This window comes from Clinocottus analis, unplaced genomic scaffold, assembly GCF_023055335.1.
Source record: "Clinocottus analis isolate CAN_PGR_092001 unplaced genomic scaffold, fCliAna1.0.p SCAF_8, whole genome shotgun sequence".
Lineage (NCBI taxonomy): Eukaryota > Metazoa > Chordata > Actinopteri > Perciformes > Cottidae > Clinocottus > Clinocottus analis.
In genome coordinates, this window is record NW_027176240.1 from 612533 (window position 1) to 639458 (window position 26926).

Sequence of the window (26926 nt, forward strand, 5' to 3'; positions counted from 1 at the left end):
CAGCCAAACTTTGTTCTCTGCAGACAGAAGGAACTTCCCCTCTCAGCTGGACCAGAATGCATCGCTGTGTTTCTACATCTGATTACAATGTTTTGATTTGATTGTTTTAATGATGGCAAGGCTGTGAGTTGTGCAGTTGCACGCAGCACACACACACACACACACACACAAACACACACACACACACACACACACACACACACACACACACACACACACACACACACACACACTGTGCCAACTCTTCTTCTGCTGCGTCGCAATGCAGCTTCACTTTTATCTCCCACCAGATCCTGGTGGAGCAACTTGATGATTATTGGAAATAAAGAAAAGAAAATGGCGGCTACGTTAACTGTACACAGTGGCACGCTGGGACTATAATGTGTATGTTTTTTTTTACGTGTGTGTTTAAGTTGTTGATGCTTCAGATTCTTCTGCAACTGTTCCATCGTGTGTGTGTCACCGTCTTCAGGCCTTTTATGGCAAAAAAAACTCCACCTGCAACCGATGAAGTTCTCAGAGAAACGTTGCAGCGAGGATTCATTCAGAGTGTGGTAGTCAGAGTGTGTGTGTGTGTGTGTGTGTGTGCCGTTGGCTCTTGTGGGGACGTCCAGCGGCCTCATCGCTCAAAGGAAGGTGTGTCTGCTAGAGAGGTGTTGGTGTTGTAACTGTGGCAACGTAAACAGGCGGGTTCAAACAGATTACAGTGCAGAGTGGAGATTATGTAAAGAGTGTGTGTGTGTGTGTGTGTGTGTGTGTGTGTTTGGGCACACATGGTGCCTTATGTGTCTTAAGTCTGAAAGGCAGAGTCTTCTCTCGTTGGGAAATCGTGTGTGTGTGTGTGTGTGTGTGTGTGTGTGTGTGTGTGTGTGTGTGTGTGTGTTTTACAGCGTCTCAGTGTAAACGTAAGTCTGTCTCTGAGGGAACTTTTTTTTCGTTCTCACATAGAAGAAGTTGTCTCTCACTCAAATCTATTTTAAAAATAAATACATAAAAATAATTATATATGTGTGTATGTATATATATATATATATATATATATATATATATATATATATATATATATATATATATATATATGTATATTATTATTATGTAAGTATATACAGAGAGATATATATCAATATATAACATCTTGATACTACTTAACCATAAGCAAACGATTGGAATACCTGTGTACCTGTAACACTTGATGGGAACTACACGTCCCAGAGTGCTTTGCGGCGACGCTGTCTCCACCTCCAACGTGTGCGCTCGCGGCTCGGCGGACGGGCAGCGCGGCTCCGTGTTTACGTCCAGATGCTCACAACAAAGGACGGCGCAGCGCGGACCGGGCTGCCTCTTTTTTTAACGGAAACACCGAGGATACCGCAGCCTGCCGCGGGCCATTCAACCCGCAACTCCGGGGAGGGGGAGGAGGAGAAACAACGCAAGTCCTCGTCGGCTTCCATTTTTTAAAGATGTTTTAAACGGTTGTACTTTCCCTTTTTTTTCTAAATTTTTAAAAAAAATTTTTTTCTTCCGTGGCAAAGAAAAACAAAAGAGGAGGGGATAAATTAAAACGCAATTTTTATATATTTTTTGTATTATTGTATATATTTTTTAAAAGCCGGGTTGTGGAGCCGTCAGCAAGCTGGGCGCCAGCAGCAGCTGGTGGAGGTGGAGAAGCTAGCAGCGCCGACAAAAGGACTTCATCATTCACATCGCAGTGAGTAACGTGTGACTGCTGCTCTTGTTATTCACCACCTCTCCGTCTGTCCCCTCTCGGCCACCGTCCCCTGCTCCCTCCGGGCAACGCTGCTTTCTACCTCCATTTAAATGCACGTCCAATTCACCCCCAGCAAGGCCAGTGAGCACAGGGGGGTTCATGTGTTTCATTGTTTTTATTGAGAGTGTCCTGCACATACTCATGCACCTGTTTTTGGGGAGCGGTATGGTGGACTGTGTGTGTGTGTGTGTGTGTGTGTGTGTGTGTGTGTGTGTGTGTGTGTGTGTGTGTGTGTGTGTGTGTGTGGAGGCTTCAGAGGTGCAGGTATTAGTTTACTCCCAGTCTGCACAGCTGACCTGTCCCAGGGAGGAGGAGGAAGAGGAGGAGGAGGAGGGGTTGAGTGAGAAAGGGAACATTGCCTGATAAGGAATTAAGCAAATGCACGGACTCTTGCCATTACCAGAGCTCGATGGCCAGTTAATGACTTCCTTCTCTTCCCTTATCTCCCATCTCTGTGTCTCTCACCCCCTCCTCCCTCTCTTTTTCCTTTCCTCTGCCCCCCCACCATGCCTTCATTAGAGATGTCACAGTAAAAAAAAAAGACGAGCATTAACTCCCCATCTGCCCCACCGGGATGCCCCGAGGCCGTATTCCCATTGTCCGCTTGTCAATGTGACGATCAATCAGGAAAACTTTGCTTTATTTTATCTACTTCCGGTGGCTTCAACCCAACGGGACGGTGCAAAGTGTTGATGCTTTGCATCTATACGTGTCACTTCAAATCAAACCCGTCACTTTCCTTCAAAAGGTGCACGTCCATGAGCCCGATGCAACATGATAGCTCTTCTTCTTCTTCTTCTTCTTCTTCTTCTTCTTCTTCTTCTTCTTCTTCATATCGTAGCTCAAAGTCCACACCCTCGCCGTCCTTTATCGGTGGTAACTTCTCGTGCGAGGTGTCCCGGGACTCAATTTGTCGTGTTGCACGTACTCGTTTGTGTCTGCACATGTATTTGCATTGGGTGTGTAGCCTGCAGGCCCTCGCTGAGTGTGTGTGTGTGTGTGTGTGTTAGTTAGTGAGTGAGTGTGTGTGTGTGTGTGTGAGTTCTCCTACACTGTTTAGAGTCTCCGTTTCAGGGTGGGAACCGGAGCCGGCGGTGTCAGACGGGCGAGCGGAGGCAGCTCTGATGTCTTAATGGAGGCTCAGTGCTGCTGTAGCCTGAGTAACCTGGTCTGTGGGGACACAGAGAGGCCTCCCAGTCTGGGACGGGCCTGGATCTACTTTTTAATGCCTTTTTTTTCATCCGATTTAAAAGGTTTGCGTGGTCTTGCGCACGTTGTACATGCTCAGCATGTTTAAAATTAGTCCAAATACTGATAAATATGACTTTTTGACAATTTTGCATTGTAATTGCATTCATATCAATGTTAAAGGTGTGTGTGTGGTTTCAAATTGCAATACACGATTGTGTTCTTAGTGATGTCCTCCCAAATCACATTACAATAACACCCTCGCCCTCTAATGCTCTTTATATACACACACACATGTAGCACTCAATTCATTCTTTGAGATTAGGGAGTAAAATAGCTTTTTTTGTGAGAGCAAAACGATGTGATTTCAGGAAGCGCTGCACCGTTGACGTTGTACCTGCTGCGCCCTGCAGACTGAGCTCAGTGTGAACGGTGTGGAAAACAGGCATTTATTGCACACTGACTGAATGGAAACGTGTGAGAGCTGCAACAACCACCACCGTGCCAGCAGCTGGTGGTTAACACCTCGCCGTCGAGCGAGTGTGTTTTGAGATTAAAACCGACAACGCGCCGAAAGGTCCGCGCGCACGTGTGTGTGTTTGCAACCTTTTAAACCTCCGTAATGTGAGCAGCATGTTCCTCGTGACGGGAGGCTTTTATTTTGGTAATTGTTTAAGCATTTTATTGTTGGGTTTTTGCACGCGTGTGATGCAGTTTCAATCATCGAGGGCCTCCCGGCTCAGCGGGGATCCGCGGGTGTAATCTGCTGTCTGTGGAGAGCGCGGCGCTGGCGGCCCGGCTTACCGTGCGGCGGGCCGGTGAACGGCCGGTCGTTGGTGGAGGGAGATTACTGTCTGCTGTGGAAAGTGGGTCAGACGAGTGGGCACGATTTTTATGGCCTTGTTTCTGAAGGTAGGGGAGGAAAGAGGAGTGTTTCCACCGCGCTGCTCGAGGCGTCGCTAACAAGGTGATCCAGGACTCATATTCAGGTGTGTTCAGGCTGCAGAGCACCAGGGGAGCCTTTCTTCACTCGTATGAATTTGACCCCAGGAGGGTTGTATAGAAGTTGATGCTTCATGTGTTAAAGCTGCATACTGTCCATCAGCGGGCGACTCCTCTGGTTGTATAGAAGTCAATTCTTCATGTGTTAAAGCTGCATTCTCTCCTGACCACCAGGGGGCGACTCCTCTGGTTGTATAGAAGTCAATCCTTCATGTGTTAAAGCTGCATTCTCTCTCCTGACCACCAGGGGGTGAAAAATGGTATTGAAACTTCTTAAATTATTCAGTAGCGATATCACTTTATTAAATGTGTAATAGAGCTGCAGCATCGTTACTTTTCAGGTTCACGTAAAGAAACAACACTAATTGCAAAAACACACCCCCTGGTGGCCAAACAGCCACATTAGCACCTGAATAATGTAAAAGCAGGTGTATCGCAAACCCCGTGAATGATTTAAATCTCCTCCCGGTACCGATGTGTAACGTAAGGAAGGCGTGAGGGAAGAGGAAGCACACCTGCACACCTCACCGCTCCACCCGTCTCGCTCTCGCTCTTCTCTTCATTATTTATTCAAGGAGCTATTTTAGTAGTACGTTCATGCGCAGGGGTGAGCGCGGTCGCCCATTTTGTACCATAAAAATGAAGAATACGTTTCTAATTTCTTGCCTCTCTCTCCTGCTGCCAACACCTGAGTCAGAGTCCAGGACACAGTGAGGCCGTTCAGCTCCTTTTAAAAACAAGCTGTCGGGGAGTTCACGGCCCCGTTTGATTTCCACTTCATTACTTTAACGGTAAACCAGCAGAACTCATGAATAGAAAGCCTTTTTTTTCTGGGAGAGGGGAAGAAAAAACATGTCCGTTAGTGTCGGTGGAGCTGAAACATGTTGCTGAGGAAACGAGCTTCTTTTAGCTGTAAACATTGTGAGATCACAGAAACAGTGAATGAATTCAACATAAAACAAGCAATATTTATATATATTTGTCTTTCTGTGATAAAATTGAACAACAAAAAACAGATTTAAGTATCATTTCATGCGTGACTGATGCTCATTCATACACAAGCTGATGCAGATGTTGACTAGTTCAGCTTCTTATCTCCACATCGTGACCACTTAACAAATGTGCACAAATAGACCCAAATATCCAGCGCACTTCCTGTTTCACCGCCGGATTCATAGCGGAGCGGGACAGCAAAGAGTTTTGTACCAAAGCGACGCTCACGTGATCATTTTGTTTCATACCTTTCTCTGTCTCAAGACGCCATCTCTGTGGTTTCCTCTGCCGTGTAGTTCATATAGAGGCGATGTGAGTTCATACTACAACGCAGACGTATCAACGCCCCTCCGATTGTGCACGGTTGCCATTTCCTGTCTCGCTCTCCCCGACCTTCCTGTCTCGAACCAGCTTGTTTGTACACACACACACACACACACACACACACACACACACACACACCACGGTGGAGTGTGTAACGTGTGGAGGCTTCCCCGGGGAGCGCTGCTGTTTCTGAGAATGCAGTAAAAAAAAAAAAAAAAAAAAAAGACTCGGCCTGTGTTGCTGAAAATCCATTACGTAATTAAAGTGTGAGGCTGCTCGTGTTCGACCCGGCAACAACGAGGCCGTTGCTGACACGTGAAACGCGAGCAGAATCGATTACATAGCATGTGAAACGGTCACGTTTATTTCCAGAAACCCGAACTAGCCTCGAAGCTAGCAGCGCCAAGCACTAGCTTGTCTCAAATCTAGCAGCACTTAGCACTAGCTTGTCTCAAATCTAGCAGCGCTTAGCACTAGCTTGTCTCAAATCTAGCAGCGCTTAGCACTAGCTTGTCTCAAATCTAGCAGTGCTGAGGACTATCTTATTTTAAAGCTAGCAGCGCCAAGCACTAGCTTGTCTCAAATCTAGCAGCGCTTAGCACTAGCTTGTCTCAAATCTAGCAGCGCCAAGCACTAGCTTGTCTCAAATCTAGCAGCGCTTAGCACTAGCTTGTCTCAAATCCAGCAGCGCTAAGCACTAGCTTGTCTCGGGCGGGGCGAGAGGCTGATGACCGACATGAGGATAGGCAGGAAGTGGGTCAAAACAAAGATGGCGGTCGGGTCCGCTTGCTTGGCTCACAAACCCCGACACCCAGCAGTTCTTTCTGCCCACAAAGAGATTCCTCGCTTCATAGTTGGATGAATTATTAAACTCACAGCCGTCATAACCGTAAAGTCGAGGCTGTGATCTCCGCTGTATCGCAATAAGAAACGTCTCTAAGACGCCATGAACGCTGTGTCGCTGAGGAGCGGCCATTTTAGCTTTTGTCTTCCCGTAGTTCTGCTGGTTTGTGTGTTTGTTTTAATTACACGTGTTTGCAGAACCCCTAAACGTGAATAACAGCAATTTAAATGGGGAGTGTATTTTCTTCTCACTGCACAGAATGCATATGAATCATAGCACACACACACACACACACACACACACACACACACACACACACACACACACACACACACACTGGAAGGAAAGTCACAATGTATGCTTTGTACAATCAGGAGAAGCTTGGCTGTAGACGTGTGTGTGTGTGTGTGTGTGTGTGTGTGTGTGTGTGTGTGTGTGTGTGTGTGTGTGTGTAAATGTGTGCGCTTTGAGTCGCACACGTTTCCGTTATTGATTACTAAGGCCATGCGGCATGCTTACAGTCGCCATCGCTGTGGATCTTTGAGTAAGCGAGACACTGCATGGTCTCGTTGCACCTCCACCAACAGCTCTGTGAGTGTGAGTGTGTGTGTGTGTGCGTGTGTGTGCGTGTGCGTGTGCGTGTGTTCCTCCCACTGAATCATTGATGAGGCTGTAATCTGAACAGCGGTCCTCCTCTTTCTACCTTGGCCTTCTGTCACCACTTAGCCTCCCAGAGCCGCTTACCGGAAAGACCAGTCGGCTGCTCTGCCCTGCAAACCATCAGGAGAAAACACACAACAACGACAACGACAACAACAACAACAACAACAACCGCTTGTAACAAAATTGACAACACGGAAACAAACGGTAACAGAGTAGCTTTTCCAGTTACATTTTTATCATTTCTCGTCATTTATTAAACGATAATACCAGTACGTTACTGGTTGTGCTGGTTTCTGCCGCCTTTTGGACTTTTTGTCAATAGAAAAACACGGTTTGAATAACTTTTCATTATTTTCTGACACTTTGCGGACCAAATAAATGAATAAACTAACTTTAAAACTAGATGTCACTCCTGTATTAATGTCCCACTGGTTCATACTGGGTCAACATGGATTTCACTGGTGAGAAAGACTGGGAAGAAAACTCACAGGGTGGTAGTATATGATATTTAAGCAATAAGGGACGAGAGGCAGTACTGTATCATCAATAATGTACAGTTCAAGCGCTCTAGTAGCACGTACTGAAAGCACTTTGTAGTTTAACTTTATTGGAGGAATTGTACTTTTGTCCTCACGGTTAAATGCACTTATTAGTGTCTTTGGCTAAATGAAGTGTGATGTAACACATAACGCCAAAAATAATGTGGCGAAGCTGCTTTGGGGTTCAGAGGGTTGATTGGAGGCTGAAGGTCATGAAGGTCGTGCGGGTCGTGTCCTCTCGTGTGTCGTGTCCGGCGGCCCTGCATGCCGCCTCCTCCTCATCTGCTGGTTCACATTCCTCACCTGGTTTCTAACCGCCGGGTCCTCTCTCTGACCCCCCGGCTGCGGCATATTTCGCGCCTCTTCGTTTATAGCTGGCGGGTTGCGTGAGCATTGTTGTTGGCAACGCTTCCCTCAAGTCAAGTGTCGGGCACGGCGCCCGAGGCGGTTTATTCTAATCCTCCTCGTTAGCGGCCACGCCCCCTTTCCCCCCCTGTCATGGATACACACACACACACACACACACACACACACACACACACACACACACACACACACACACACGGACGGCCTCTCAGACGCTGTCCCTTCGCTGTCTGCGGTGGTTTGGGCTCGCGGGGAAGCGGCCGGCGGACGCCGGGAGCTAATGGTTCCTCCAGGGAGGCCGAGCGGGCACGTCCGGTGAAAACCAGACAGATGGGCTGAAGCCAATTAATATTTAATGCGACGTGTCAGGGAGCATGTGTAGCCCGTCACACACACACACACACACACACACACACACACACACACACACACTTCATACGTCTCCTGGTTATTCCCAGTGAAGACAGATATAATATACATAAAATATATATATATATATATATATATACAAAACCCTGATTTTTACGACTAATACTACTGTTATTATGGCTTATAATTATATTTTATCTTTACAGCTGTCGTTATCTGCTGATTTATAATTTGTGTTTTAATCAATTTCATATATTTTTTCTGTATATTCTGAATATTATTCGAGTTTAATGACTCAGAACATCTTTTAATCCTGAGTTGGATTGTGTCTTAAATGTTGTTATTTATTTAATTATCCTTCTTCAGCATAGTTGAAGAGTTGCGTATGAGAGTATAGACCCGCTGCAGCTTGTGTGTTGTGTGTATTTTAGTGCGTACAAGTAGCTACACGTGTGTACTTTATACCTTAAAGCTTGAAGCCGTCTGCGTTTGTCTCTTTAAATATTTCACACCTCAACTCTGTCTGTCCATCTGTCCGTGGTTTATTCCTTCTGAAGCGCTGTGTGTGTGTGTCGTGTGTTTCCATCCTCCTCTGTGTAAACATTGGACCACACACACACACACACACACACACACACACACACACACACACTGGAGAGAGACCCTCCAGGGGCCGATGAACATGAGAAGTTCTTCCTGTGAGCGATCGGGGAGCTGGGAGTCTGCGTGGGCATCGACACGCCGGCTCTACATCTCACCGCTCATCTACGGAGACGTTAGCGTGTCTTTACCGTGTTTTTAACATGTTTTTAGCTTCAGAAAGCTCTGACCAAAACATACTTGCACACACATACGAGAAAAACTCTGAAAATTAAATTTGAACAATTGGTCGTTAAAATGTCTACATTTTTTTATTGTCATCTGTTGTGGATATTTGCATTAAAACACACAAGTCAAAGGATTAGGAAATGAATGATTCCTTTAAATATCAGCCTTTTCTTTGTGTGTGTATGTGTGTGGAATTATATGTTTTAATCTTCTACTAAAACCTGTTTAGAGCTTGTGTTATGAAGTTAAACAAGTCATAATTATCTCTAATATCTGCTTTGTATTGGTGTCAAAACATCTTTCAACAACTGGATTTATTTTATATTTTAGATATCTTTCGTATTTTATTCATTTTTCCATTTGAACACATCATGGTAATGTTTATCTTCACCAAATGACCCTTTTCTCTCAGGTTTATTTGACTGTTTTGAGCTTGAACGCACCATAATGTCACTAAATGGAACCTCCGTACGTTTGGTCACATATTTTCGCTGAATATCGGCTCCTGATAACGATCCATTTTCCCTTTTCCCGGTCCGATAAATGGCCGCGTTGTTTCCACTCGGCCTCCACGAGGTTTAATGGAGGTTTCTATTGTCTGAACTGCGGCTCTGTAACTCACGTCAGGAGCTCGGCCGCTGCTCCGTATCGATAAAGCGGTCCAGCTGAAGCTTCACGAGGTTTCATTCACGCTGCATTAATTTCCTACGACGTTGCATCAGCTGTGTTGCGTCTTTTTTTTTAATATACAGTTTGCAAGACGAGCTGCAGGGAGATGACGAGCCGGCGGCATCCAGTCAAACACATGAAGGTCTTTACATTCAGGGGAAAAAAATGTGTTGATGCCCTTTTTCTGAAATCTAATTCACACCACTGGAAAAAGAAAAAGGAAAAAAAAAAGTGTGAGCAGGAAAATTATCACTTAACGCTGGCAGAGCTGAGGTTTCCTCTCAGCGTGTCGTCTGATTGTTCACATCATAAAATAATCGACTGCACTGCAAAAAACGTAGCTAGATGTTCAGAGTGCTGGCCTTTTTTTTTAGCATGTAGCTTTGCCATCACAAACCGTTGTAACGAGCCAATAATCTGAACCGATTTACAGGAAGTTATGGACTCTGGTCACGGCGTAGGAAAGCCCCTTTGTTTTGACTCGTTTCCTGTAACCAGTGTAGCATTAAGCACGGTGGAGTTAGCCCGCTAGCTAGCGAACCAGTAGACAGCTAGCTTGTTCACGCGACCAGGCTTTTTTTTTTTTTAAAGAACTGGAACATTAGTTTTAATGTAACCAGCGTAGCATCAAGCACAATGGAGTTAGCAGGCTAGCTAGCAAACCAGTAGACAGCTAGCTTGTTCACACCAACAGGCTTTTTTTTTTTTTTTTAAAGAACTTGAACATCAGTTTTAATGTAACCAGCGTAGCATCAAGCACAATGGAGTTAGCAGGCTAGCTAGCGAACCAGTAGACAGCTAGCTTGTTCACGCGACCAGGCTTTTTTTTTTTTTTAAAGAACTGGAATGTTAGTTTTAATTTAACGAGGGTAGCATTATGCACAGTGGAGTTAGCCCACTAGCTAGCGAACCAGTAGACAGCTAGCTTGTTCAAGCCACAAAGCTTTTTTAAAGAACTTTAACGTTTATTTTAATGAGCGCTTACACTTTAGTTTAGATGTAGAGAGCATACAGATGGAGAAGCCGTTGCTACATGCAGCGTTCTGCTTCCTGTCCGTCCTTTCCGTGCCGTTCGTGTCCATCGATCGGACGCGTTCGACCGGCGGATGAGAGACGGAGTGGAAGGTGTAGTCTGGCGTCAGCTTCGCCGGCCTCCCGCCCCTCGGATCGGTTTTCCGAGGTCGCCGAGCGTCTGATCTCCTCGGTGCGCATGAACCCGATCCCTCTCCGCTGACCCCGCCGAGCAACTCTAGCCGCCGGACACCAGACCCCGGGGCGTCTGGCAACGAGCTCGCGCCCACACCAAACACCATCACATGCCCACCAACGTGCGCGCACACACACACACACACACGGAGCCCTGAAGAGAAGTGTCCAAAAGACGTTGGACATGAAAAGGTTAAGGCGCATGCGTTGGACTCGTCATTGAGTCCAACGCATGAGGTTTACGGTCTCTCGTTTCCTGGAGCCGTTAAATGAAAGCCTCCTCCTGCATGACGCGTTGCACGGCGCTCCGGTTTAGTCGCCGTTTGGAAAAGCAATAAAAGACGAGGCAGGAAACCGTAGGAGGCCTTTCATCTCGTGCGTCTCTCAAAGCCATAAATGAGTCACTGATGTCCAGACTTTTATTTTTTTTTGTTTTTTTTACGTCGGAAACGATTCACCCAACGTGTTATTAAGGTCCTCCGTGTGTCTTTCTGTTGACTTATTGTAGATGTTTAAGTTGATGTCGGAGCCTCTGACTGAGTTGGACTCTGGAGGTGTTTTATATAACGTTTTAAATATTCACCCCTCGCTGATTCAAAGGTGTTTAAAAGGAGTTCACAGCTGTTAACTCTGGGGAAAAGCAAGATTTCACTGTACTGAAATGCTGGTTGCTGTTTTTTATGGAAGCCCATTTCCGTAAAAGAAAGTGAGAATTTTTACAACAAAAAAGTATGAAAAAAGAAGTCGACAAAACAAACAAACATATTTAGGACAACAAAAAAAAGTTATGAAAAAAGTCATAATTATGACAAGAAAAAAAAGGATGACAAAAAATGATGAATTCATAATTATGACCAAAAAAAAATCATAATTATGACAACAAAAAGCAAAAGTATAACAAAAAAAAGTTAGACAAAAAAAATCAACAAAAAAATAAATTAATTCACAATGACAAAAAAAAGTCATAATTTTGACCGGCGCAAAAAAATATGGCAAAAAAAAATATGGCAAAAAAAAAAGACAAAAAAAGTTGACAACCAAAAAAAAAGTCGACAAATAAAAAAAATCAAAATCATGAGATAGTGAGTGCACATGCGCTGTTCACAGTTCACAGTTAAGCTCTTCACCGTCTGCCACTTAGCGCGGCTTTTCTGTCTTAATTCACTATTAAAAGCAAAATTGTATTAAACTACGTGACGAAGCTCAATAATGGAGAAGATTACCTGTGACAAGGGAGAGAAAGAAAACAAACTTTGTATATTTTTTTGTTAAATTGAATTAGCGCTGACTGTTTGTTCCTCTACGTGCTGCTCTGGCGTTATTTAGCTAACGGGGGAATCCCTTCGGTTTTCCGCATCTCGTGCAGCAAGAAAAAAAACATCTTTATGAATTTTTGAGGTTTTGAGTTCGCAGCTGGAAACCTGCAGCACGACCATAAAACCACCACCACCGTCACCGCCAGAGCGCCTCCGTCGAGTAAAACAGAAAGTAGGCTAACACCCACGGAGGAGTCATGCCGCACCGCTTCATTTCCATCATCGAGCTGCCGATTCTCCTTTTGCTTGTAAAGCGTTTCATTATCTGGGAATTGTCACGAAATAACAGAACATTTCAGTGTCCAAAATCTATTTATGCTGCTGTGAAAACTAAAAACTACATTTTACAATATTTTACATCTGAACACGTCTGTTTATAATTTACCTTTTTAAAAATTGAAGTTTAATACACTAGCTTGCGTTTTGTTAGTACGCTAGCTCACTTGTAAGTAGGCTAGCTTGTGTGTCGTTAGTACAGTAGCTCGCATGTCGTTAGTATACTAGCTCACGTGTCATTAGTACGTTAGCTTCCGTGTTGTTTGTACGCTAGCACGCGTGTTGCTAGTATGCTAGCTCGCGTGTCGTTAGTACACTGACTTGCGTGTCATTAGTGCGCTAGCTCGCATGTCGTTAGTATACTATCTCGCGTGTCATTAGTACGCTAGCTCGCGTGTTGCTAGTATGCTAGCTCACGTGTCATTAGTACCCTAGCTTACGTGTCGGTTATAACGCAACAAGCAAAAAGCACGCACGCCGATGTCCCGATCGCATATTATTTACTGAATATTTGCTGATTTAACGATCGTCAGTGGGACTTTATCGCACGCCGCGACGATGGTTAAACTGCGATCAATCGGCGGTTCACACGTGCGAATCCGCACGGATCGACGGCGGTTAGAGATGAAAATGTTTTATCTCCAATCTGCGAACACGAGACGGAAAAACTGCTACAAAGAAAGGTACAAAAAGCCCCGCCGACCTGATGGTGATAGAGCGTCCATTTTGTCACAAGAGGGAACGCGAAGATGAATCGACTGAAGAGGAGGCGCCGACCTTCTGATTCTGGAAAAACAGCTTTTCTTTTTTCCTCCCGTCAGCTTCTGAAGAAGACTTTGCGACGCCGAGCAGCCGGAGGAGCTCGCAGGCGCAAAAAACTAAAACATGAAGGCTGAGAAAAAGGCCCCGGAAGCCTCCGGCGTGGAGGATGTGGTGAGAGCCGGTGATCGCGGCGAGCCCTTCATCATGACCTCCTTGATGAAGAGGGCCGGTGAGATCACAGCGGCCACAAGAGAGGAAGACGAGCGCTCGCGTCTCTCTCATGTCGACACACACCGGCGCCCACGCTGGTTTCGACGCCTGGTTTTTCGCCCGGCAGGCAGAACATCAGCGGCTCCGTTTGAGCGCCGCAACAAAAGAAAGTGACGCCGGTTTATTCACGGCAGGAGGAAAGTGATGCCGCTGAAGCGTGTGTGGAAGGAAGAGGCGCTGTTAAATTAAACAACATTGTTCTGGTTCTGTTGCCCGTTTGGGTTCGGACCCGTTTTGAATTCATCTTTTTCCTTTTTTATCACTTTATATCAAAAGCACACGAAGGGGAATATCTTTCTTTTGCCATGTTTTATATCTAAGGGCGTTGGAATACGACCTCTCGGGCTCTGGCAAAGCATAATATGTGTCTTTAAGTTCAACAAAAGAGGAGATATTCTATAGATTTAACCCCTTAAAGCAGTTTTGAAGGTATTTTTCACTGATGAAAAGGACTCAAACATGTCTTTTCTGCAGAATAACACAGTTACAATGCCATAAATCATCAAATAGAGAAAAAGGAAAGAAACAAGATCAAAGGGAAACGATGGTTTCGTGGCGACGCGTTCATAGAAATAACACAAAACGTCTTTGCTCTTTCCTGATACAGGAGTTTGTTGTTATATCCTTGTCGGCGTCGTGATCTCGGTGTCGGGTGTGCGAGGCGTCGACGTCTGAAGGCCTCAGCCGGCTGGTTATGAATCAAGACCCTCTGAAGCTCCTGGAGTTCCTCTCCTGACCCTGGTTGCACACGTTGCAGCTGTCCCGCGTCCACACAAAGTCACGTGGGTTCGATGCCCGCGTGCATCTGTCCCAGACGGCCGGGGGTGTCGTCCCGAGCGGCGTCGTGGTTTTGTTTTGTTTGTTTTTTTTCACGAGGGCTCTCTTGAGTCGTTGCTGCTGTCGGTTGCTCCCTGACCTCCAGCGGTCTGCACGTCGGCCTTCGCCGAGCTCCGGGCTCCATTGTTGTAGCGCTGTGTGTGTGTGCGTGTGTGTGTCTCGGTAGCTAAGCAGCCGTTGGCACGCAGCCACGGCGAGCTGCAGGAGCTTAGTCAGACACACACACACACACACACACACACACACAGAAAACATGTGATTCATACGCCCGTACAGGCCTTAGAGTTGATTTGTGGTTGTTTAGTCAGACTTCTACTTTAAACGTCTTTTTATAGAAATTGTGTCGTTTAAATTCACGACAATTCACGACAAAAGTAAAGTGTCATTGAAGCTTCAGGTTTCTGTGAGGAACCTTCAACTGGTCCTGAACCAGGTTCTGAGTGGTCCTGGTCCTCTAGACCAGAGGAGATGGTCTGTGGCATTCATGTCTGTGCGGCCTGCTTGTGTGTGTATGTGCATTTGTCTTGTTTAGTGTTGATATTTTACAGTGTTTCATACATGCATCTGCTGTAGACACACTTTTTTTGTGTGTCTTTGACGTGAATTAGTTGTGTCTCTACGGCAGAGGGCGAGCAGCGGTTCTGGGCTGTTTGTGAGTGTTTGCTGCTGAAGAGGCCGCTGCTGTTTGTTGTTGTTGTTGATTTGTTGTGGACAACAGAAGAGTCGAGGCAGGAGGATCACTCGGCTCTCTGGACTCGGATGCGTTCAATTACCGACTCCTCTTCTGGCCCTCGTGTGTCTGGATCCATACGGCGGGAAATCAATTCCTGGCAAGCCGACTCAACGGCTCCCTCGACACCACAGTGTGTGTGTCTGTGTGTGTGTGTGTGTGTGTGTGTGTGTGTAGACAGAATTTCACACGCACACCTCAGAGAGCGTGGTGTGTTCAGTATGCACGGCATGTGAGTGTGTGGGATTAACCCCTCGTGTCAGGGGAGCAGGTGTGGCCGAGGCTCACATCCAGTTCTGCAGCTCCAACACACACACACACACACACCCAAACTCTTACACACATGCACACACACACACATACGCACGCAAAAACTCTTACACATATGCACACACACACATGCACACACACACACACATGCCCGTCTTCACCTCCCCCCTCGACTCCCTGCACCCGCTTCCTGACACGTCCTCCATTTTGCTTTTACTCGCCTCCTTCCAGAATAAAGCATCACTCCTCTTCCTCCTCCTCCTCCTCAGGAAGAAGAAACCCTGTAAAGACCCACGAGTCTCTCGACCCGATGAAGACGTTCACGCTTTTCTGAGCTGTAAAGCATTCTGGGAAAACTGCAGGAGGAAACGTTCATCCTCGTACGAGGAGGCCGGGTTGTGAGTTTGACTCCAACCTGTGGCGTCCGCGGGTTTCTGCAACAGGAAGTCCTTCCTTTTCGAGATTTGTGGTCTTTACCCCTTAAAAAAAATACGTTCAGCGTCCAGATTCACAACTTGAATGCGTTGAAAGCTTTAACGGATCCTTCGTGCTCATGAACCACGTCTCCTTTTCTTTGAATTAATCAATAATTATTATCCTGCACAACGTCTTCTGCGCCTCAGACCGAGACGTTCCTCTCATCCCGCGGCCTCAGAGGCGGCCGCCCGGCTCTCGTGCCTTCGTTTTCACACACACTCTTCTTCTGTGTGTGTGTGTGTGTGTGTGTGTGTGTGTGTGTGTGGTGTTTGTGTGTTTGAGTCATTCTCTGAAGTCAGCGTTTACGCCCACCTCACTCAGCAAGAAGAATAAGTCACGTCCCCGATGCTCTGATGAAGGCCTTTTTTATTTGTGTGTGTGTGTGTGTGTGTGTGTGTGTGTTTGGGGGATTTTTCATGTGTTCCCACTTTTGCATACACTGTAAAAACCGGGCCGTGTAGGAATTAAAGGGCCAGTGTGCATCATGCAGGAGGATCCAGTGACCTGCAGTATCATGTTCACTTGTGTGTTTTGGCAGCCATGTTTCTACGGCAGCCCGCTGTGGACAAACCCAAACGCCGGCTTCCAGATTCACATTTTATGAGCGCGGCAAGTTGGTTTCGTCGTCGTTGTCGTTTTCTGCTCTTTCGCTCTTTCGAAGTCGTCCGTCTTCGCTTGTTACGTGAGCTTCACGGCACAGTGTGTGTGTGTGTGTGTGTGTGGGTGTCCTCGAGGTCCCGCCCTCCTCCTCACATAAGCCCCGCCTCCAACCCGTAGAACCAATGAGCTGCGACCTGGAGAAAAGTCCACTCATCTTTGTCTTTCTTTCTTTCTTTCTTTCCTTCTTCAGGGCCGAGCGCGAGGGGAGGACGCATGAAGCATGAGAGGGTGAAGCCGAGGCTCAGCTGACCCTTCCCCTTCCTCCTCCTCCTCTTCCTCCTCCTCCTCTCCCCCCCGTGTCCTCCAGTCACTCAGCACCCTCCCTCCCCTTCCCTCCCCTCCCTTCCCGTCCTCTCCCCTTCCTGTGTTCCTCACCCTGTTGGACGTCACCCGCCTCGCCTCCCCCCCTCCTCCTCCTCCCTCTCCTCCGCCTCCTCATCCTCCTCCTGCTCCTGCTCCTCCTCTTCCTCCAAACCTTCATCAGCCGAGCCCGATGTACTCCCCAGAGCAGGAGAACATCTCCACCACCTCCTCCACCAAAGTGCCAGTGAAGTATGGAGAGCTCATTGTGCTGGGGTAAGACACACACACACACACACACACACACACACACACACACACACACACACACACACACACACACACACACACACACACACACACACATAGACACACACACATAGACACACACACATACATGAACACACACACCAGAACTCACACATGGACACACACCAGAACACACACATGGACACACACACACACACACGGACACACACACACACGGACACACACACGGATACACATATGGACACACACACACACGGACACACACACACATGGACACACACACACGGACACACACACACACACACAGCAGGACACACACAAGAACTCACACATGGACACACACATGGACACACACACATTCCTGAATGGCCCTGGAAGTGGGGACCACCCTTTCTGCTACACAAGGACACACACATGGATGATGGATACTGTAATTATCCCGCAATGGACATTTTTTTCGCTGCATTTGTACATACAGGTTACGTAATGAAATATACTAGAAACGCACAATATTCAAAACACTATTTATGTTTTATGATTCATGAATAATATTAAGAAGCTTTAAATGGTTCATGAAGGTGTGAAATGGATTTAAACAATCTAAATAAACTGAATGTCGTCCTTTAAGACGAGTTGAAGCCCAGATGACCGAGCTGCAGATCGTCTTTATGTAGGAGCAATAGAGATTGTTACGACCTCTGTTGTTGTCTATTGTTGTCTATTGTTGTCTGTTGTTGTCTGTTGGTACGAGACGCTACGAGGTGAGATGACGTTTAGCCGCGAGCGGAAGGAAGCCTCTTCCTCCAGAGTCCCGTCCACATACTCAGCTGTAGGAAAGAAGCCCTCCACCCTTTAACTACACACACACACACACACACACACACACACACACACACACACACACACACACACACATACACACACTTTCCCCAACAGCAACTGACAGTCAAGGACTTCCTTTATCTGTCTCCTATTGGATCCCCAAAGGGCTATTCAGGAATGCACATGTCGGAAAGACTCCACACACACACACACACACACACACACACACACACACACACACACAGACACACAGACACACACACACAGTTGGTCTCACAGCTGACTCACAGTTTGTTGCTGGAGTTTATCGTAGAAATCTTCCCTCTTGGAAAATAACATTGACCACAGCTCGGTGGAGAACCCCAGTTTACTGTCAATCACACTAAGCCCCGCCCCCTAAAGCGTCCCCTGCTTATTATGGTCTGTTTGACTCTAACAAACAATAATTATTGAATTGTATCGTATTGAAGAAGACTAGAAACTAGAGACTGAGACATAAACTCATGTTTACAATGTTTACTGAGGGAATACATCAAGAGAGAAGTAGAGTCACTTATATAGACTTCTATACAACCAGAGGAGTCGCCCCCTGGTGGTCAGGAGAGAGAATGCAGCTTTAACACATGAAGCATAGACTTCTATACAACCAGAGGAGTCGCCCCCTGGTGGTCAGGAGAGAGAATGCAGCTTTAACACATAAAGCATAGACTTCTATACAACCAGAGGAGTCGCCCCCTGGTGGTCAGGAGAGAGAATGCAGCTTTAACACATGAAGCAGAGACTTCTATACCACCAGAGGAGTCGCCCCCTGGTGGTCAGGAGAGAGAATGCAGCTTTAACACATGAAGCATAGACTTCTATACAACCAGAGGAGTCGCCCCCTGGTTCCTATCTGCTCTATAGCTTCTTTATGTTTAAGCCCCGCCCCTCTTTCAGACTCAGCCGTTGGCAGTAATTACTCACAACCTGTTTTTACATTTTTTTTTATTTTTATAGGTTTTCGGTATAAGTGGCAGCTTGTTGCTGCTGAGTGTTAGTTTCCTGGGGTTTGGAGGGAACACCACACACACACACACACACACACACACACACAAACACTCACACGCTTGTTGTGGGAATAAAAGACGGCTGTATGTGTCTGCACACACAGACTAACATTTTCCTTAACTCTTCTTCTGCCTGACTGAAGGAACAAGCTGTGTGCGCACACACACACACACGCACACACAGAGACACACACACACACACACACACTCACTAATGTGTTGCTAAACTTTGAGAACATTCAGCGACGTGAAACCGGGTTTGAACTCTTTAAACAACCCTCTTGAGTTTTCTCCGGCCGGCGGCCGAGCCCTCTCCCCGGATACGGGTTGCGCTTCACCGTGGTTACGCTCTTGCTATGGTTACGCCTTTGCTATGGTTACGCTCCCTAAACGTTGCCGCGGCTCCGTTCCCTCACCATGGTTACTCACAAACCCTCCTGGCGCGTCGGATCCCAGCAGGTCGTCTCCAACCGGAGGAACGCCGAGACCCACTGGGCCAAGGTCAAAGGTCAAAGAGGTCAAAGGTCCGCTCCAGAATGAGACCACTGGTTCTGCTGTCATGTTTACTCCTCTATAATCTCAGTGTAGTCCTGGTCCTCTATAACCTCAGCAAACATGCACTTAATTTCTCCCAGAATGCATCAGCTGCAGACGGGTCGCTGTGTTCCTTCTGTTGAGGGAACGCCTGTTTATTCTCAACGAGCCTCTTTGTGTGTGTTTCCTCAGCCTGGCTGGGTTGAGTTTGACGGCTTTGTTTGGGACATGATGTGCGTTTGTTAAATAATATAAAGCATGTATGATAAGTATAGAGGTGTGCGTGTGTGTGTGCGTGTGTGTGTGTGTGTGTGTGCGTGTTCTTCAGGGCACCAAAGGGCCTCCAGCATTTTCCACAATGGTCTTTTTTCCAGTGTGTTTTATGGCTGCTCAGATAATAATGCCCTTTTGTTTTGTGTGTGTGTGTGTGTGCGTGTGTGTGTGTGCGTGTGTGTGTGTGTGTGTGCTTGTGCGCAGGTACAATGGCTCTCTGCCCAACGGGGACCGGGGCCGACGTAAGAGCCGCTTTGCACTCTGCAAGAGACCGAAGTCAAACGGGGTGAAACCCAGCACAGTTCACATCGCCTGCTCTCCACAGGCAGCCAAGGTGAACACACACACACACACACACACACACATTAACACGAATGGACACACACACAGTTCAGCGAAGCTTCCCTGAGTTTGCAGAAAAAGGAAAAAGGGCAGACGAGGTGTAAACTCTGAGCCTAAAGCTGTCGTCACAGTGTTTCTGACTCTTTACCGGAGGACCGAAGGTCCAGCTGAAGGTAACGGAGTGTGTGTTGTTCCCTTCAGGCCATAAGCAACCGAGACCAGCACAGCATCTCCTACACTCTGTCTCGAGCCCAGACGGTGGTGGTGGAGTACACGCAGGACAGCAACACCGACATGTTCCAGGTAACGAGCGCAGCGTCGCCACCGCCTTCATGTCTCGTGGACGCCCACCGAACCCCGTCTCTCTCTCTCTCTGTCTCTCTCTCTGTCTCTCTCTCTGTCTCTCTCTCTCTCTCTCTCTCTCTCTCTCTCTCTCTCTCTCTCTCTCTCTCTCTCTCTCTTCCTCCTCCTCCTCCTCCTCCTCCTCCAGATCGGCCGGTCGACCGAGAGCCCCATCGACTTCGTGGTGACGGACACGGTGGCCGGCAGCCAGAGCAACGCCGACACGCAGTCGGTGCAGAGCACCATCTCCCGCTTCGCCTGCCGCATCATGTGCCAGCGCACGCCGCCGCACGCCGCGCGCATCTACGCCGCCGGCTTCGACTCCTCCAAGAACATCTTCCTGGGGGTGAGCGCGGGGATGTGTGTGTGTCTGTGTGCATTTGTGTGTCTGTGTCTGGGAAAGGGGTTGTTAAAGTCATGGAAAAGTTTTTGAAATTTGGTTAAAAATCATGAAAATTTGATTAAAAGTCTTAAAAAATGTGGTTAAAGGTCATGGAAATTTGGTTAAAAGTCATTTAAATTTGGTTAAAAGTCATGGAAACTTGGTTTAGAATAATGTAAATGTGGTTGAAGTCATGTTTTTAGTCTGGACCCTGCAGGACGGCGCAGGTATTAAAGCTCGTCTCTCCGCAGGAGAAGGCCGCTAAGTGGAAGACGCCGGACGGGCAGATGGACGGCCTGACCACCAACGGCGTGCTGGTGATGCACCCGCGCAGCGGCTTCACGCAGGACTCCAAGCCCGGCGTCTGGAGGGAGATCTCCGTCTGCGGCGGCGTCTTCACGCTGCGCGAGACGCGCTCGGCGCAGCAGCGGGGGAAGCTGGTGAGGACGCCGCCGCCGCCGCCGCCGCCGCCGCCGCCGCCGCCGCCGCGTTGTCTGCTCCGATGAAGGAACGCCTTCGTCTCTTTAGCGCCGCGCCGTGAGAGCCGTGAAAGTCAACCGAGGGAAATGTAGCGTTAGAGCTTTCGACGCCTCTCAGCCAATCAGAGCGCTCTCTACACACACGCCGTCTACGCACACACCGAGCGACCGCACACTCAGCAGCTCTGACGGTCATGCGTCTCGTTATCTGGCGCCGCACACGCTTCTTTCTCTCTTTTAAGCCTCTCCAGCGCAGCACAAATTAACAGCTGCCTTATCTCCACCTGCCCTTTACCGTGTGTGTGTGTGTGTGTGTGTGTGTATCATTATTTCACACTCGATTGGCAATTTAGATAGTCGGCAGTCTTCATTACGCGCGGTGACGGAACATGATGGGGTTTAGTTGTGAAGCTGCAGAACCATTCAGGGCGCGGGGTCTGCTGTCGTTCTTAATTTTGAAGGATGATGTCACTATTTCACAACAAAAAAGACAAAATTCAGCTGTTTGTCAAATGTCTCTTCGTTGTTGTTTCGTGACGCCGGCCCCTGATTTACTCACAGCCAATCAAACGGCTTCATTTGGAGTCCTGAGTTTCTCTCGTTGTCCATCAAAAGCAGCTTTTCTGTTCTTTTTTTTTTTTTTACACGCATGAAAAGAAAACACAGACGTTGGAAGATGGACGACCGCACGTGATGCCCGTTTGGCTTCTAATCGTTTCTTCATCTCTTTAATCGGTGCGTTGGTCCTCTGTAAGTGGGACAACTGCCCCGCGTTAGCGTTAGCGAAGGTTAACAGCTGAAGGACTCTGTGATTGAATGGGGGCAGAGAAAAAGAGTCGTCTCAGCATGTTTGCCAAAGGTGTGTGTGCATGTGTGTGTACGTGTGCGTGTGTCTCTGTGTGTTCCCTAGTTTGTAATCTGGCCTGGCCTTGGATTGTTTTAATAAAAAAAACAACTAAAGCAACATCCATCATCAGGAGAAAAAAAAACCTGACTGGGAGAAAACAAGTCGGGCTGCAGATCATTTTAATCCTTTTTTCTTTTCTGGAGGATGTTTTTATTTACTCTGAGGCCACGAACACGAGGAGATATTTTAATATTGTGACCGTGAGAGAAGACGGATCGCGTGTCTCTTTGCCAACAGGGCGGCTGCTCGCCCTCTGCCGCTGGACACAAGGTTGAATCCGGCTTAATTAGGAATATCTTACAATGCAGTTCTGTCTCACACACACGCACGCCGCACACAGCGGTTTTCAGGCTGTTGTGAAGTCTAATGAACGAGCTCCCGCTGTGTTTCATGAACGCCGTTGTGCTGATGAATGATTCGCTTCTGTGTGAAATAAAATCACAACCGCGTTGCGTTTGAGGCCGCGTGGACGTTTAAGCGTGGTCATTACACCCTTTATTGCAACCGGTTGAACGTTGCCTCCTCGCGGCTCTCAACATGGCGGCGGCCGAGCGTGTTGAAAATCGCCAGAAAAAGAGCTAGTTAGCGTTAGCCCGTTAGCCGCTAACGCAGGAGGTTAAGAGTCGTGCTGCGGTGCGTTCAGGGACTCAGAGTTAAATTGTAATCACTGTAATGTGTGAGATGAAGGCTGAACTTTGTGTAAATGGTGATAAATGTGTTAAAGCTTAGAGGATGTCATGTGATCCAAACAAACAAAGAAATAATGACTGCTTCCACCAGCCTGCCACAGAAACGTGACCTCAGCGTTAATCTGAGTGATGTCACCGCAAACACCCTGGAGATGCTCCTCCCCTTTTTTATTTAATAGTTTTGTTTTCTCCTCCGTCGTGGTCTTCGTCTTCTTGGACTCGTTATCTGGACGTTTCATCCAGCGCGTCGGCTCCGAAATGATCTTTTTACTTCTTCTCCACATCGCCGGCTGCATGAGGGAGAAATGGCTGCGCTGCGCCGCCACCTGGTGTTCACACACGAGTACTGCAAGGAGGAGCTCCTCCCACCCTCTGGAGACTGGAACCAGTTCACTATAGTAGAAAGTTTGAGTGTCCTGAAATATATTATAATCAATACATTGAAAAAACGTGCAATCAAGGCATTAAAAAAAGGTTAAAATAAATTTAGATCTCTATATTTTTTATATTTTTTAAAATCTATGTACACATTTATATATATTTAAATATATATATATATTTAAATATATATATATATATTATATGTATAAACTGTATTTTTTTTAAATGAAATTTTCATTTGTGTGTATTTACTGTTTGTATATTTTTGAAATATATATATATATATATATATATATATATATATATATATATTGTTTTCTCACAGTCTGTGTTTTTTATATATATATAAAATATATATATGAATATATATATGAATATATATATATATATCTTTAATATATATATATATATATATATATATATATATATATATATATATATATATATATATATATATATATATATATATATTTCAAAAAAATACAGTGTATATAGATCTACAATTAAATTTTTTATCTACACATTTTTAATCTCTTTTCCTCCCCTCGCCTGCAGGTGGAGGCAGAGAGCCAGGAGCTGGTGGACGGCTCCCTCGTGGACCTCTGCGGCGCCACCTTGCTGTGGCGCACGGCGGAGGGCCTGTCACGCACGCCGACCCTGAAGCACCTGGAGGCGCTGCGGCAGGAGATCAACGCGGCGCGGCCGCAGTGCCCCGTGGGCTTCAACACGCTGGCCTTCCCCTCCATGCGCCGCAAGGACACGCCGGACGAGAAGCAGCCGTGGGCGTACCTGCGCTGCGGCCACGTGCACGGCTACCACGACTGGGGCAACCGCCGCGAGGAGCCGCAGCGCGAGGGCCGGCAGCGCGAGTGCCCCATGTGCCGCGCCCGCGGGCCCTACGTGCCGCTGTGGCTGGGCTGCGAGGCCGGCTTCTACGTGGACGCGGCGCCGCCCACGCACGCCTTCGGGCCCTGCGGCCACGTGTGCTCGGAGAAGACGGCGGCCTTCTGGAGCCAGATCCCGCTGCCGCACGGCACGCACACCTTCCACGCCGCCTGCCCCTTCTGCGCCCAGCAGCTGAGCGGCGAGCAGGGCTTCGTCAGACTCATCTTCCAGGGGCCCCTCGACTAGCGGGGGGGTGGGGGGTGGGCTTCCCAGCATGCTTTGCGTGAAGCGGAGCCGCCTCTTCTTTTTTTTTTTTTGGCGAGCGACACAGATTTCTTTTTTTGTTTTTTCTTTCTTCTGCCGGTCAAAGATATAAACTTTTTTTTGTCTCTCTTCTCATTTTTAAGTGACCTTTGTAATTGATTTTTTTTTCATGAATGAACAAAACAAAGATTTCTATATATTTTCACGTGAAACCAGAGACAGAAGACGCTGCTGGGTAAAAAAAAACAACCTTTTTGTTTGTTTCTGGGAAAAGAACTTTCAGCAACCGTATTTTTCTAAATTACTAAAACGCGCTGCGACGCGTTGGGTTTTTATTCATGTTTATCGTTGCAATATCCGTCTGTGTCCGTCTCTCAGAGTTAAACAAAGATGTTTATTTATGGCCCCGGGGCCGCGGCTTCACCGTCCTCACGCGGCGGCTTTTCCTTTTTGAAGTTTCTGGTGAGAGTTGGATGCGTCTCTCTCCTCGGGTCTGTTTGTCGTATTTATTCCCTCTCCCTCGTCCTGCAGCGTGCGCTCACCGTGTGTCGACCCCCCTCTCGCCTTTTTCACATTCAGAGCAATAGATTTTTGCAACGGGGATCCTCCCAAAGCATTGTGGGAAACTGAGTCTTCTGGTCTGCGTCACACTCTGACTGCTCCTCCCTTTAAAGTCCGACTGCTGCCAGCGAATCTCTTCTGGTCACATGTTGGCAACAATGTAGCTACACACACACACACACACACACACACACACACATATATATATACACACACGGACGTACACACATATACACACACACACGGACGTACACACATATATACACACACACACGTATATATATATATATATACACACACGGACGTACACACATATACACACACACACACACACACACACACACACACACACACACACGTATATATATACACACACGGACGTACACACATATACACACACACACACACACACGTATATATATACACACACACGGACGTACACACATATACACGCATACACACACACACACACACACATGCATACACACATACACATACGCACACTCATTCACACACTTAAACGCATGCACACACATACACACACATGGACGTACACATACGCACATGTACACACATACACAGATGCAAACACACACGTGCACACACACACACACACACACACACACACACACACACACACACACACACACACACACACACACACAGTAAACCGGGTCATTTGAGGTTCTGTTAAATGGAACAGAACCAAAAACAAGAAACCAGAAGAAAAAGACAACAAAGTGCTGCTTACTTGTTGTTGTTGTTGTTGTTGTTTGGTGGCTCACCTGCACAGGTACGGCACGAGGGATCAGTATTCATCCCAGCGTTGAAAAGTTATTCTTGCTTCTAACTTACGATGACGAGCTGAAATAAAAAGTATTACAGGAAGAGTTAGAGGCCGACGCGGACGGGCTTTTATTTTGAAAAGATTCAGAGAAACTTTCATTCTTCTTCTTCTCTGGTGTTAAAGTGCAGGAAGCCCCGCCCACCTGAACACAGGTAACCGTAGCTGTTTGACTCAGGTTTAAAACACACCAACACGTGCACGCTGCACAGGTGTGTGTCTGTGTGTGCATGTGTGTGTGTGTGTGTGTGTGTGTGTCCAAACTATTTCTCCATCAACAGATTCATTTATCACCCGAGTGTCTCGGACTGCAACACACTGACGCACCTCAGGAAGAAAAACAATGACCTGTGTCACTCACACACACACACACACACACACACACACACACACACACACACACACACACACACACACACAGCTAAGGTTTTCTGAGGTTTCCTCGTAACACAAACGTATATTCTGGATTTTCTTCCCCAAGTTTCTGTTTTGTGCGTCGTCTCTGAAGGATCAGTGTGATTAAAGGGCTTCACTCTGTCTCTCCTCTTCCTCCTCCTCTTCTTCTTCCTCCTCTTCCTCCTCTCCGGAGTCTCCTCGTGCTCGAAAAAGGCAAAAAGCAAAGAATGTTTCCAGCAAACACTTTTTTTGTAACAACTTTAAACAATAAAGTGTAAAAGTGATATTTGTGCTTGTGTTGATTCAGAGACGAGAACGCTTCATGTTTCTGAGCGTTAACGTGTTATTATTATTATTATTATTATTAATGAACTCGTGTGTTAGCTGTGCTTTAATGTTCTCTCAAAAAGTACACATTATAACGACTTTAAACATTTTTGTTGGTTTAATCTGAATTGTATTTTATAAACTGAAATGTTTTGTTTCATAAAAAGTCAGAAGAAAGTTAAAAGCGACGCGGATCCTCCCAAAGCATTGTGGGAAGCTTCTCTTCTTCTCGACTCGCCTGACGATCAGATTCAAGGAGCACGGACCAGAAAACCTTCTCTCTTGAAACGGTTCCCTCTCGTGTGCAGCTCCAGGCTCATTACTCTAAAGTACACATAAATACACAACAAGTGTGTTGTTGTCCTAGTTCTGTTGTGTATTGTCTGCGTAGCATCCTGACATTGAATCCCTGCTGATCACATGTTGACAACAATGTAGCTACACACACATATGCAAGCACACACACACACAGTATGTTTTCCATATACTCACACACATGCAGACACACACACACACACGCAGACA

At 46.8% G+C, this 26926-nt stretch overlaps 1 protein-coding gene across 1 annotated transcript; it reads left to right on the forward strand.

Moving 5' to 3' along the window:
- Window positions 1-1254: 1254 nt before the first annotated feature.
- On the forward strand, window positions 1255-26358 carry peli1b (pellino E3 ubiquitin protein ligase 1b). The gene is made up of 7 exons (XM_068568313.1): window positions 1255-1708; window positions 16548-16933; window positions 19807-19936; window positions 20146-20247; window positions 20435-20632; window positions 20920-21108; window positions 23680-26358. The coding sequence occupies exons 2-7, from the start codon at window positions 16851-16853 to the stop codon at window positions 24253-24255; spliced, it is 1278 nt and encodes a 425-aa protein (XP_068424414.1). The 5' UTR covers window positions 1255-1708; window positions 16548-16850; the 3' UTR covers window positions 24256-26358.
- Window positions 26359-26926: the final 568 nt, after the last annotated feature.

Coding starts and splice junctions, on each gene's coding strand:
- peli1b (XM_068568313.1), top strand. CDS start 16,851: ATGTACTCCCCAGAGCAGGAGAACATCTCCACCACCTCCTCCACCAAA. Junction 19,937..20,145: donor GCTCTCCACAGGCAGCCAAG/GTGAACACACAC, acceptor TGTTCCCTTCAG/GCCATAAGCAACCGAGACCA. Junction 21,109..23,679: donor CGCAGCAGCGGGGGAAGCTG/GTGAGGACGCCG, acceptor CCTCGCCTGCAG/GTGGAGGCAGAGAGCCAGGA.